The 14,018-nt window shown below is 40.5% G+C and overlaps 3 protein-coding genes across 4 annotated transcripts in view; 2 read left to right on the top strand and 1 right to left on the bottom strand.

Annotated features, from left to right (window-relative positions):
• Positions 1 to 6,940, top strand: part of LOC118424447 (tubulin-specific chaperone E-like) — a 13,559-nt gene extending 6,619 nt beyond the window's left edge. The window contains exons 9-16 of the mRNA XM_035833019.1: positions 64 to 128; positions 270 to 334; positions 1,521 to 1,673; positions 2,320 to 2,473; positions 4,655 to 4,720; positions 4,962 to 5,018; positions 5,171 to 5,262; positions 5,791 to 6,940. Of these exons, the coding sequence (XP_035688912.1) occupies positions 64 to 128; positions 270 to 334; positions 1,521 to 1,673; positions 2,320 to 2,473; positions 4,655 to 4,720; positions 4,962 to 5,018; positions 5,171 to 5,262; positions 5,791 to 5,901 (763 nt within the window). The 3' untranslated portion in view covers positions 5,902 to 6,940. The remainder of the gene's footprint in view (positions 1 to 63; positions 129 to 269; positions 335 to 1,520; positions 1,674 to 2,319; positions 2,474 to 4,654; positions 4,721 to 4,961; positions 5,019 to 5,170; positions 5,263 to 5,790) is intronic.
• Positions 6,941 to 7,526: 586 nt separating this feature from the next.
• LOC118418575 (AP-4 complex subunit sigma-like) lies at positions 7,527 to 9,296 on the bottom strand. The gene is made up of 2 exons (XM_035824570.1): positions 9,159 to 9,296; positions 7,527 to 8,224 (listed from the first exon to the last, which is right to left on the bottom strand). Exons 1-2 carry the CDS (start codon positions 9,291 to 9,293, stop codon positions 7,931 to 7,933), a joined length of 429 nt encoding a protein of 142 aa, XP_035680463.1. The 5' UTR covers positions 9,294 to 9,296; the 3' UTR covers positions 7,527 to 7,930.
• Positions 9,297 to 12,842: 3,546 nt separating this feature from the next.
• Positions 12,843 to 14,018, top strand: part of LOC118430468 (striatin-3-like) — a 41,693-nt gene continuing 40,517 nt past the window's right edge. The window contains exon 1 of one of the 2 annotated variants that reach the window (XM_035841354.1): positions 12,843 to 13,135. In XM_035841354.1, coding sequence (XP_035697247.1) covers positions 12,926 to 13,135 — 210 coding nt within the window. In that variant the 5' untranslated portion in view covers positions 12,843 to 12,925. The remainder of the gene's footprint in view (positions 13,136 to 14,018) is intronic. The other variant, XM_035841362.1, reaches the window with a different exon arrangement.

Genomic DNA, 14,018 nt, shown 5'->3' with positions numbered 1-14,018 from the left:
GAAAGACGTTATTAATATGTTACAATGTTTCTGACATCTGTATTTTTCCTCTTGTCCGACTAGTCTGGAGACCCTGATAGTGAACGATACTGGCCTGACCAGAATCGCCTTCAAAGACACACCTGTTGGTTGGTATCTGTTACTACTGTACATTCTTCTTTGAACATTTATGGACAATGTCACAACAAAATACATTTTCAGATTGTGTGCACACTTTAAAAAATGAATAATGAATTGTATTTTTAAATGTTTTCTTTAATCACATCCAGGTGAGAAAACTGGCCTGTTTCCCTGCCTCAAGTCCATCTCCATAAGTCGGAATAAGCTGGAAAATGTAGGTGTATTTTCAATGTTAATTTGAATATTTATGATTGAGTGTCCTCAAGTGGCATTGAAAAATAATTAGGATACATCAGAAAACTAATGTTTGGGAGGAAGACAGAAAATTCAACTCCCCACTCTCTACTGTCAAAACTGGAGTATTCTAACCCTTGTGCAAAAATATACCCACACTGTTCAAGCTGTCCAATGGTTTGACCTGTGCATGTGCAGTATAATGCATTGATCATGAGATTGAGAGACACAGACAAAACATGTCTGGGCATGGGGTAAGCATTTGTCTGAACAGAAACTGTTAGAAACAAGTTAGGCCCCGTTCATGATACAAAAAATGAAACGGTTCTATCGGTTAGGCCTGGAAATCCGACAGCAAACGACAGGAAACGGTTTGCATTTTGCGTTCACGATGCAAACTTGCAAACCGTTTCAGTTCCTTGAAAAGGCATGGTAATGCACGGAAATGCGACCTCTGACCCCTGAGGTTGTTGTGATCTTGCCCAAACTTGTACTTCTGTGTCAGATTGTTGGTCTTTGATCGAAATTGAACCAATGTCTTACTGTATTCGAAGCTGGGTTCTGTTATGACATTGAAAATGCCTCTGAAAACATTGTGGTCCCGATATATGCCATGCTATGACATTTCCACTGGATCTCCTGACACATTCCCCTTGCGATATCAGGACTGCTGGCTCCTCACTAGACTAGGTGGCGGCCCGATAATAAAAACAAATTTTACAATTGAAAACACGGCCGAAACACCCGAATGACAGATTAAAAATTGTATTTTTCCCCCGTGGCGCCCTCAAATATGAACGCACATGCCCGGATGTAAAACGGATCGCGCCGCTTTTGCGTTCATGATACAAATTCGCAATTCCGGATAAGGAAGAAACCGTTTCAATACTACCTCGCGAGGAGGTTCCGAACAAACCGTTTCCTATTGCTTCAGATCCGTTTCGGACCGTCCATGATGACAAAACTTATCCGTTTCAGCTGGCCTAACCGATAGTAACCGATAGAACCGTTTCTTTTTTTGTATCATGAACGGGGCTTTAGAGGCCTTTGACCTAGTGCATGCACAGTTTGAATAATGAACCAGCTTATTGTCAAGGATCATACATTTTTGGGGGTTCATATATTGGAACTTCATCAGTTCTTGTATCTCCTTGTGCCTGCCTCAGTGGGAGGACATCAATGAGTTGAACAAGCTGCAGTGCCTGCAGGAGTTGGAGTGTCGCAATAACCCGGTCCTGAGCTTGGAGACGGACAAGATGGCCGTCAGGCTGATGCTGATCGCCAGGATAGGGGGTCTCAGGGTCTGCAACAGGAGTCAGGTGGGTCGTCACAGAGTGATGATGATGGTAATGATCTCAAAATTAAGTTTCAGCTAAAAATTTGCAAAGAAGTGATGTGTGAAGAAAATTGACAACAGACAGTTGACAACATTTATATCATGAGATTCAAGTGGTCAGGAAGGTTGAACAAATTACTGACTACACAGAGTATGTAGTAGAACAAAGAAAAGAAATGTGCTTATCTCTTACATGTACATGTCACTTATTTTCACAATGCAGCAGCGGCACCTAGCTGCAATAGTGAGAAGTGCATGCACATGTAAAGCCAGTCAGACTGGTGAATAGTCTCTACCAGACTCCGGATCGCTGGAAAATCGTAGAAATGGAACAAATAGACAAATAGAGAGGAATATAACCGGCCAGGGAATAGCTCGCGATCCGCGGTCGCGTTACTGTTGCCTAGCCGGCTATATTCCTCTGGCCGGCTTACTCCTCTTTTTGTACCATTTCTACGATTTTTTATAGCGACTCGGAGTCTGGTAGAGACTACTGGTGAAGGTGATAGTCACTGTAACGTCAGTTCAGGAAAAATAGTACATGTATTACTTATTTGTGTACAAAGAGCTTTGCTGTCCATTGACGTACCAACCTGATGGAACTATTGACGGTATCTTGTGTGCCATAGGTAACAGTAAAAGAGCGCGAGACCGCAGAGCTGGACTACATCAGGAAATACGGGCTAGTCTGGTTGAAGGCTGGAGGAGACCCGGAACCAGAGAAGAACAAACCCAGTCTGCGCTTTCAGCAGACTCATCCAAGATTTGCTGAAATCATAGCAAGTCAGTATATAGTGATACCAATAATTACCTCCATGAAATGTCATGGAGGTTATATTTACTGTCTCTGTCTGTGTACAAGATTACTCAAGAACGGCTGGATGGATTGGTTTCATACTTGTTGTGTTGGTGGGGTGTGATGAAAGCTCGAATCGATGAGATTTTGGGCGCCGTATCTGTCGTTATAATCGATGTAATAATATCAGAAATCACCCCTATATCTGCGATATATTGGAACAGGCATCGTGCTTTAAGTGTTGGTTAATGGGCTTAGCTCCAAGCAGATAGTGAGGTGATTTGTATGACAGCTGTTTGGGGAACCCCGAGTTTTTTTAATATGATAATTAGTTTTATTTATGTCTGCTTAGGATATGGAGATGTGAAGCGTAAGTATAATTGTAAGAAGTTGAGGTACATTTTACGGTAATGCTTAACAGGTGAGGTATGGATGTCTCACATACTGTACTGCTGATTTGAGTGACATGGTGATTAAAATGCCATTAGGTCCTCTCATCTTAGATGGGTTGGGTGTCAGAAGTTTAATGGGCAATACAGATGTTCTGATTTCGTTACGATAAGGGACAGTTGTTAGTTGTCTCATTCGTAGCCAAATGAATGGTACTTGTTTTTTAGCAGACGGGGTTGGCGCCAAGTATTCATCTTACAGTTGGTGTAGGGCTGTCAGAGGAAAGTGTGCATCTCGTTTTTGTACCGTGTGAACAGCTGATGTTATGACATATTGGTGGAAAATCAAATCACCATCTGACTAAAGTTGGCCACATCCCTTCTTCTTTCTGAGTTTTCCAACTTCCTCCCACCACACCGCTCTGAGGCACATAGTCGAACCTCAATAATGCTGACAACCTTAGACAGTTTAAATGCCAAACATAAAGCTTAAGGAACACCACGCTACCATATGCCGTCGACCTCTTAAACGCACATTACACAATTAAGTGTCACATTTTGATAATTACTAATCAGATGGACATCCTCTGTGTCATTAAATAAATACACCACTACTTTCCCATAACATTTACAACCATTACTCTCAAATACAACCGACTATAAACATACATACCATCCACAAAAAAGCAATAAATATTTCATGGAGGTATGAGGTCCTAGTTCATTCATTTGTTTATTTATTCCTTTGTTTAGCTGTACAGCTAGGGCTGCCCAACTAGCCGTAGGCTATTGCCAAGGGCTAACCCTGAGAGAGAAGAATACAATTGCTACAATAAACAATATAAAATCACTAGCATTAACTTACATTGTATAAGCAAAACTCTTACAAATTTACATCATATACAATTATGATATACAATCTGTACACATGGATAATCACATTAGTTTACAGAGAATGGATATCCGAGGGAGAGCCAGGGTTTGGCTTTGAAGGATTTGTTTGTTCATTCGGTCATCCATTCCATCCATATTTCTCACCTTCACTTTCTTAAGGTGGTATCTCACTGCACTTGCATCAAGCTTGTGTCACTGCAGGGTTTGTTCACTGTGTCACTGTTGTCTTATTTTCAGATCTCTGATTTTCTATAATTTAGATATTGCGTAATACGTAAAAGTATGACTTGGAAGACGACAAAATACACAAAACGTAAGAAAATTTGTTCTTAACTTGACTTTATCCCTGATATTCGTTGAGTATCTTTTGAACACAAGCTTGACGCAAGTGCAGTTAGGTACAACCTTTACCTGCACCCTATACAGTACATGTACTTATTTCAAACAAAAGTATGCTAAAGGCTCTCTTCAAATTAGACAGAGATTGCTGAGCAATTGTACAGTGACCAAAATTGGATATGTGTGATCCTTGATTTCATAATTGGAATAATATTGTTACAATATGTTAAAATATGATTCAAAGACAACAAAACACACAGAACATTTTTTTTTAAATTGATCTTTATCTAGTACATTTCTTGAGCAATCAATGAAATCTTTAGAGCCTTAAGTGGAAAGAGGCTCTTTGAATACCATAAATCCATCATGAGACCATAGGACTCGATGTTGGAGCAAGAACTGTGGTCCATGGTAAGTTATTCATAAACCAAGGTTTGTATGGGCACCATTTCCTTATTTGGAGCATACATACTAATAACATGTAGTTGAGATGGTACAGCTTTGGACTTCACAATCTAATTCATGGCTTCTTCTGTACTTTCTCAGAGTACGGTGCTCCCAGCAAGCATGACCTGGAACCAGTCACCACAGCTTTGAAGAAGACTCTCCTCTGTATCCTTTACTGGAATGACATACATGTAGCAAGTTACACACATGCATAGCATGCATAGTGTCAATCTGCCTCTAGACCAAGAAGTTGTCAGTTTGAATCCTAGTTGTTTAAATCATCTGACGTGCATTAAGACGGGACTGTGGTCCACCCACAAAGATATGACATCATGATGGTTTTTGCAAGAAACATATAAGGATACTTAGAATGTGTTGAAAAGCTGAACCTTAACTATCTGTGCAGCTGTGAAAATAGTTTGTCCATCAAAAGGAGACAAAGTCTACAACAAGAAACTTCCAGGTATGGAATACATGACATTGTGTGGAAGTGTGGACAAGGCTCTATTCAAATTCTTTGTCAATTGATATTGAAACAAGATGCCATGTTTTGTTTTGGTCAGATGTACATTGTACATATACTGTACTGTTGATACATATGTCCCATATGTACAGGTACCATGACTGTACAGAAGCTGAAGATCTTGGTCCAGCGACTGGTTAAGATCAACATTTCTGATCAAAAGTTGTCTTACACAAGTGGGAAGGTAATAAGTGATTCCTGACTCTTTCACCAACTGTATTACATGTATTAAAAGTAGGCTTCTTAACTGTGTTATCAATGTGCCATTAGATGTAAGAATCCACCAGAGGAATTGAAGCTTTGGTTATGTACATAAAATTATTGTTTCCTCAAGTCCAAGTCTTTCTCTGTACCTGTATAGCTCCTAGTATAAACTGCCCTTTGGCGTAACGCACCAACTTCCGTTTCTTTACCACCAGTATACAGCTTCGGTAGAACAAACAAGCTTTACAGGCATGCAGTGTGGCTACAGCTGGTTGTATTACACTGAACGACCTGTCACACCTTTCCACATTTAGCTACATTGAGTGTCTTCTAGTGTGTTCCCCTATCGAATGCATACTTCCCGAATGCTCTGTGATTATGTGGTGTGCATTCATGATTGAGAGATAATCTATTAGGTTAATTTAAAAAAAAATCTCCCATCTTTTAGTTATATGTTAAAGTATGATATAGAGATGAAGACATAATCCTTCCCTTTCTGTGCACATAGGAGGATCTAGAGGAGAAGCAAGAGATTGAGCTGGACAATGACATGCGAGACCTGATCTTCTACTCCATAGAGAATGGGGACATCATCCTGGTGCAGGAGGAGGCCAGCTGACCTGGGATGTCATTCTCTCTTTTAATCTGTCCTTGTCACCTCGTTGTCTGAGACATTTATAGAAATGACATTACCTAATTAAAAGTCCCTTTCCACTGGAGGCTGTGATTGCTGCTGGTCAAAGACGAATTGCTGAAGTACTCTAATCTCCAAGCAGATCCTACGATGACATAATCTAGTACCAAACCGCCCAAGGAGTGTAGTCGGCCAAGAGTTGTACATTTGTCATGTAGCGAACCACACTCCTAAAGGTGCACTCTCGAACCCCGCAATGCCGCAAGCGTCCCCCGCGTCCGGTGAGAAGCCGGCTTCAATCATCTGCCAGCTTTTGATACTATCTTATGCTACTGTAGGATCTGCTTGGAGATTAAAGTACACCACAAATTTGGAGAAAGAACAGTCTTTTAAATATTTTGTGTTTTTGTTGTATGTCTAAATCTTTTTACATCTGACTGATTATATGACAAGTGTGGGTGATTGAGACACTAATTGTATAGCCCTGTATGTGAATCAGTAGCAAGAGCAGAAAATTTATGGAGGAATAGCAAGTTTTAAAGTAATTTTCAGCTAAAAGTCGTTTGTCCAAAGGTCTTAATGTAACCAATGTGATTACTAGTAATACATTCCTCAGGTACAATAATTGTAACAATGACATGTAATCTGTTGAATTCTTCCTTCTGCTCCTGCTCCAAGCAACTAGTACGTTTCTTCTGACCACAAGTTTTATGATAAAGCGGAAGAGGGGTGTTTGGGTAGAAGATAACCATCCCAAACATGGCATTGCAGCAGCCTTTGTTGCAGTCTTTGAAGCACAAGTCAAAAAAAGAAAACCTATCTAAAGAGTACACTACTACTTGCTGGGCTTTTGTAAGACTTTACAAGGCCATGACACAATAATGCACTGGCCTTGTTGACATATGTATTCAACCTTATTTTTTAATCACTATGCAAAGGTACTACATTCACTTGTTATTTGCCATTTTGGGCGCCAAAAAGCACTTAAGAATGTGAAGAAATTGAATAAATCAATCGAAGTGAATGTCCATGTGTTTGTCCACTTTGTTTAAGATCAAAACAAGTTGCCTAGAAAAAGCAACACTATGTTGTTGTTATCCACAGTTTGATTATGTATTGGATTAAAATCAATCAATAGTTATGGGAGAAGATGGAGTTATTGTTCTCAGTCTGTGTGTTTGTCCCATTGTATATTTGTAGTGATACGAATATTGTAGCATGACAACAGGATGTGAGACAGAAGGTAATCACAGACTAGGAGGATGTGAGGAGTGTCTGGCAAAGACAGAATTAGCAAGAAGTTAAGTACAGAATAGTGAATAGAACATTCGCCATGGTACGAGATCTTGGTTTTCTTCTTTTGGCCTGGCAAAAAAATCTATTTCCAGTTATGGCCATGAAATTCATTAAGCCCCCTTTACAAATCAAGAATTTAGCTCGGCCGAGTTGTCAGCGAGCTCTCGATTACGAGGAGGTATGACCCTGATGCCGACGAAGAAACTGTGCCATTTGTTTGTAGGCATCAGGGTCATGCCTCCTCATAACTTAGCGCTCGCTGACTACTCGGCCGAGCTAAATTCTTGATTTGTAAAGGGGGCTTTAGAGAGTTGATAAGTAGGGATTCTCTTCTCTTTATTCTATTTTTTGTAGGTTTCTGCTGAAGTGATCAACAAATACATTTTAGCAATGTAAAACTGAAATGCATCAAACACGGATACATTTACATATATTTTCAAATTCATAATTTCATATATACAAAAGATACATTGTACAAGCACCACTATTGATAAACTGAACAAAGATGTACAATCTTCATTAAAAATTCTTACATTATCTCCTAAAGTCCTAAAATGAGTGAAATTCAGGTCGGTTTTGAATTTTGTCACTGACATGCAACATCAACAATTTCCTGTCCCTTGCAGGTGGCCATTACTGAAAAAAGGCAAGGGTTGGTAGGTTTTTGCTGGGATAGGTCGGGTAACTGGAAAACATTGGTCCTTTCCTTTCCTATTCCTCATTGTGTTGCCTGGTCCATTACTCTGATGGGTAAGAGGATGCGGTTTTGATTCATCTCGACTATCCTCCCGTTCATCACCATCTCCTCCAGAATCATGTAGGCCTTGTCCAGATTGAACATGATGTCCAGTTCACAGACTTTGTCAAAATACTTGTCATACGTCTCCACAATGTTGTGGATGAGTTCCAAGATGGCAAGTTCATTCTCAGTGTGGTCCACTCCCACGATGAAGTACAGGGAAGCGTATCTCCTGTAGACCAACTTGAAGTTCTTGTATTCTAAGAAGGAGCACTGCAAAGAATGGGTGATATAAACACAAATGAGTCTTTACTACCAGACTTTAGCTATGGAGAATTAAGACTGACATGTGCAACTATGAAATCATATTCTGTAGTTCTACATTTGAATATGTAGGATGAATCAGCCTTGTTGTATTATTGTTAACTGGTTGTTGCCATACATTGTGCCTTTTGAGAATATACAGCAATACATCCATCCATTCATGGGGTACAATTACCTTCAGGATCAAATGATTTACAAAATTGTTCAACAATTAATCCTACCAAGGAGGCAACCTGGAACAGAAAATTCATACTTGATCATCAACTGGGACAAGGAAGGACACAAACTCAAGACTGTAAGTAATTATAATATTTAAGAGCTATTCCAGGTACAGTTAAGCCTAAGTTTACTACCACTTCAACATAAGGACTACCTGGTCCATGAGTTATGACCACTTTTTTGGTGGTCCCTTACATTTTACAAGTAGATAATATTCTCATTGTCCCATTGACACAAGCATTACAAAGCCTTTACAGGGCTGTCTACAGATATTCATTTTTGTCTGTCCCATTCATTGTTTGGGATCTCATGTTGTAGCATTTTCGTGAAAATATAATGTTGTCAAATCTCATTATGAAATTCCCCTTTTTGGGCAGGACGAAATTTTTGTTCCTCCCAACATGCAAATTTCCTTTTGGCACAAACGGACAGGGTCTTGGAGACGGCTCTGGTTCTGTCTGCAGTGATCACCCGTCTATGTGTACATTGACCAGATGATGTTTCTGTCCCCTGAGTGGCTTTCTTGGACAGTCCTCACTGTACTTAACCTGAGGACCATCCTCCAAGCAAAAGGATTGACCCAGCGGTCACTGCAGAGGATAGTACTCAGGTCTCAGGCTATATTGTACTACATGTACTACTAGTAAGTAATGTGCTGTCTCACCTGATTATCTTCCCTGGCCAGACACTTCCTGATGATGTCCCTCTCCACAGACACACGATCGTGTTCAGGGTGTTCATAGTACTGTGCCAGGCGCGTCTGGCCCTGCTTGTTTACCAGCAGGATGAATTTCAACATGACTGAAACAGAGAAAATTTGGTTAATGTTGCATGTCTTCTCTGAAATGTGCAAATTAATAATGACGTGCAGCACTGGCATATACATGATCTTTATAATACGTCAATGTAGGTTAGACATCCAGGTGATAAGATTCGCCAAAAATAGTTACTCAAGCAACTGGATATGGTTTTGAAACGGTCGGTTGACAGTTTGAATGGAAACTGACTGTTTCAAAACCATATCCAGTTGCTTGAGTAACTATTTTTGGCGTATCTTTACAATATCATTAATAATACATCCAAACATTTGAATCATCCACAAAACTCATGTTGGGTCAAATGACAACATAAAAAATAGAATAACAACAAAATGACAACCAGTAGACATACTGACATGTAACAGAAGAAGGGGAGATAGTTAAGTACAGCCTCATTGCCCTTTGGGTACCTACTGGCTGTCTTCAAGGGTGGGAAATCATTCAAAGGTTAAAAAAAATCAAATTTGTTGCCTTTTACTCATGTGTCAGAGCAAGGCACAATCAACATTGTTGAAATCTGACATAAGATGCAAGCTAGATGTAGAATTCGGAAAGATGCGGAAAAGGTTTAGTTGGAGGACCAGTTTTTCATTCAGCAGACCGGACGTCTTTTTCCGCCAACCCCAAAAGGGATGCCAATAAATAAACAAAGCGGCAAAGCTAAAGGACGCGCGCACGCCAGTATTGAAACACTGCATGTATAATAAGATGATATCAATGCCTTTGTAGCTCTCTCCGAATAATGTTTACTGAAACTATCCCAGTGTGGCAAGGTATTAAAAATTGAAGCTCATTGCCTTGCCAAAACCGGAGAGGAAGTCAAGGAACGTTTAGTTTACTCGAAGCTCGTTTTATAGCATAGTGACTGCATGCAGAATTGGACGCCCTGTGGCATCAAATTTAAAGTCAGGTCTAACTTCCTGATTAACTCAAAGCTCTACAAACGCCCGACAACTGCAAATATACCATACCTGTCCAGTGCAGTGACCGACCACACACACACATCAGACTTTCCTCCACCAGGTCTTGTATTTGTAACCTTTGACCTCCTTGCGCACGCACTGCCATTTCATGACGTCATAGGTTTACGGTACCCTGGGAAAAGGCGCCCCCACAGTCTCGAGTAGCTTCTGCCAGACTTCCACATGTCGCGGGGAAAAAAAGAAGAATTGGAATAGACAAGTCGACCAGGAAGTTAACAAAATGTAGGGTCTAGTGTCTCAAGTTTGTGATTTTCTGATGTTACATTTGACGTTTTAGCAGCCTTAATCCCCGTTTTTTAATGGATACTTTACGTGTTATCCAACGGATTAACTAGCGTTGGAGGCTATCCCCATCCTTCATTTATTTCTCGTTAGTTGTATCATGGAACTGAAGGAGAGAACAGGAGATTCCACTATTCAGAGTTTAATCACCGCGAACGATTCAGGTTTATAGAGCAATCAGTCTAAAAAACCGCTAACTCCGAGCAAGCCAATCGCATGGCGCGCGCGTCATTGGTATCTAATGATGAACATTATTAAAAATACCAATGAAACAATGTTCTAATGATAATAATTGTTCATTATTTCCTCCTCTAAAATTTCTTGTTACTAGTATGTTGCAAATCAAGTGCTATACCTCCTTCTAGACATAATTCTGTAATGTCTAACGATATTCACCTTTATATAACCTACGTAAGTCACAAGTATGAGATTACCATTTCGGTAAAATCCTCATTGATAATACAAATTATGTTCTGATGATCTGCATAATCATCAGCCTCAGGCTTTCCCTTGCTCTGTGGTTAGCAAGCGAAAGGATTGAGCCAGCGGTCACCGTGACGGAGGATAGTACTCAGGCCAATTGATAGTCACCCAAGTCACGTGTGTATCAACTTCGGAAGTTCCGACCTGTCATTGAACATATGTCCTCATGAGCAATGCAAATAAAGTTTCACCCAAGTCACTCACAACCATTGAAATTAATTTATCTTGTCTTCAGTGGTCCAATGTCAAAGTTTCCAACAAAACTTGAGAATTAACTTAGCCTGCATGTACAGGTCCAAGAAATTAGCCTCTAGAACCCAAACCAATGTCACTTCTCGAGCTACCATTACTGGAAGTTCTACTGCTGTACCAAAGCAAGTGGCTATGGGGTTCATAATCAAACTTCTTACGAGTATTTCCCAAAGTCGCCGAACGTCTCAGTGACAACAAACCTATTGGTATCTTTTTTTAAATCCACGATCATAATCATTATTTTGTGTAATCAAAATAATATCTTAAAAGCATGCATTTGTTACATTTGTACTGAGCTGTCGACCGTCTCCCGAGACGATAAGAGCCGAAGACAGGGAATGTGCTTTTCAATTCAATTCCACTGACAATATGTATGGTATCATTGGACTATGATTTCTTTAAACAAGAAATTCCTTTGCACTGACCTACGCACGATATGCCTCAAGATGTATAACAATGATTCATATCACCTAAAAAAGGGACTTCTGGTGTTTACTCACATTCTCGTATAACGTTGAATGTCAGGGTAGAGATTGCAAATTCTGCCGGTATAGATATCACTAGGGCTGGGTACCGGTGCAGAAAATTCAGGTCCAGGTCCAGTTCAGGTCCAGAGGATCAGGTCCAGGTTCAGGTCCGGACCTGAACCTGGACCTGATTCATTATGACTCATACCAATGGTCAATTTCATTACAAAGAAATCTGTTCGGTGGAGTACTAGACTTACACTGGCGTTTTGTAATCCTATAACGCTAACTGCACCTGTACGATTGGCTGTAAAACTTGGTAGAAATTACCTAATTTTTTCAGGTCCGTTTTTTCTGGACCGGTCCAATAAGAAAAACCGGTTTTGTACCGGTACGCTTTATCGATACCCAGCCCTAGATATCACAGATAATGATCGTAGTCTAGATCTGTAAATTCAAACAGAACTTTTTAATTTGGGTTCACAATCAATTTAGATAAATGGATTGACTTGAAATGTATGGTGTATTTAATAAATTTGATACCTATCAAATTCCTAACATCCTTGTCGGAGTCTTTGTTGATAGAGACTCTGATCGGGGTCTCTTCTTTTGTTTTTCTTCCTTCTTTTGAGGCTATATATACCAACTTCAACCTGCTGGAGCCTTTGTAGCCTCAGTATACTGTAACTTTGATCCGTTCACCCCTGCTCTTTTCGATAAGAACGGCGCGCGTTCTTTAACGTACTTGAGGTATAGCTCTCCTCAATCACTGTACATCCATTTAACGTCCTATCCGGTGGACGTCCCTATTAAAACCGATACTTGGTACTCATTTTCACCTGAGTGAAATGAGGAAAGTCTTGTATCAGTAATGTGCCTTTCCAAAGGGTACAAGATTGGTTACATGACAGGATATTAACCCGGGAACTTTTAGGTTCTGGGCAAAATACGACTACGGCATATACTTTCAGCGATTTTGTCAGATCGCGATCGCTTGACACAATATCTTGCGTTATTCTCCTCCACGGTACATTACTCACACCTCCCTCTCTCTACTACTTTCCGTCCCGGCATGCCCCGCGAGAGGAATCCTCGCACCCTGTAATGGCGGCCATCGAGTAAAAGCTCTTCTCTCTGCGAACACAGATGGACGACGGCTCGACTGGCAACCCGCACGCAGTGCCACCGGGCTCTAACCAACCCGGGATGATTCCCAACAAACCACAGACTCTCCAAGACGAGCAATCGCAGCAGAACAAGTACTCCATACCGGGTATTCTACACTTCATCCAACATGAGTGGGCCCGCTTTGAGATGGAGAGGGCGCACTGGGAAGTTGAACGCGCAGAATTACAAGTAAGAAACTACCCCCATCTGCTCTTAAAAGCCATTTTTTCGATCCTAAAGGGGTTAGCTATGGTGTGAAATGATTGCCTGTCGGCTAGGATTCATACTAAAGGGTTAAATCCGTCCACAGATGCACTAAGTCCAGTACGTATAACGCGGCCGCCATGTTGAATTGAACATGGCTTCCTGTCAGTGTGACACACCACGCAAAATTTCTGCCATTTTACAGCCACTTTTTCCTCAATCTAACCCACATGCGCACACCACAACGGCCCCCAATTTCTAACAACACTCAATACGTGCGATTCGAACGAATCTAAGGCAGTAAAATCGCCCGTATTACTTGTCGGATACTCCGTGTTGTGATACGAATTATGTGTACCAAGCTAATTAGCATACTCCGCCCATATAATATCCTCTCCCTATCGCTAAAAAACTGTTTTTTTGGGGCAGCCGTTTCTCTCGTGTACCGTCCTCGCTTGACTACACTCTTCGCTATGAATTATTTATTTACCAGCTACAAGATCTCATAATCGGAGGGCGAAGAGGAGAGGAAATTGGTGCGAGGTTGGACGATTGAAATCACATCAGCCGCCTCCATGCCAAAAACCCCTTACACTCCAAATATGGGCATTCTTTACTTTTCCTTTCTGAAAGAACCGAACTTACTACACATGGGTATGACTGTGTAAGATTGTTACTCATCAAAATTATATTTCATCTTCAAGGGAACATGATTCCCTAAGAATGATTTTTTAAGAAAAAATTGGTTTCAGATGCTTCCTTTTGTAAGTAGGGAAATTGTGATCATCTGGACATAATTAATAACAATCAACATCCAAAGTTCAGTTCGTCAAGGTTGGATATGTAACATGTAACGGTGTGTTTTAAT

Source organism: Branchiostoma floridae, chromosome 1, assembly GCF_000003815.2.
Source record: "Branchiostoma floridae strain S238N-H82 chromosome 1, Bfl_VNyyK, whole genome shotgun sequence".
NCBI classification, from domain to species: domain Eukaryota; kingdom Metazoa; phylum Chordata; class Leptocardii; order Amphioxiformes; family Branchiostomatidae; genus Branchiostoma; species Branchiostoma floridae.
This window is presented reverse-complemented; position numbering and strand designations above follow the sequence as displayed.

What these genes read in the sequence shown, in the direction of transcription:
- LOC118418575 (XM_035824570.1), bottom strand. Translation starts at nt 9,293, where the DNA reads ATGTTGAAATTCATCCTGCTGGTAAACAAGCAGGGCCAGACGCGCCTG. An exon ending in TGGCCAGGGAAGATAATCAG is followed by an intron (nt 8,225 to 9,158) that starts GTGAGACAGCAC and finishes CATTCTTTGCAG; the next exon opens with TGCTCCTTCTTAGAATACAA.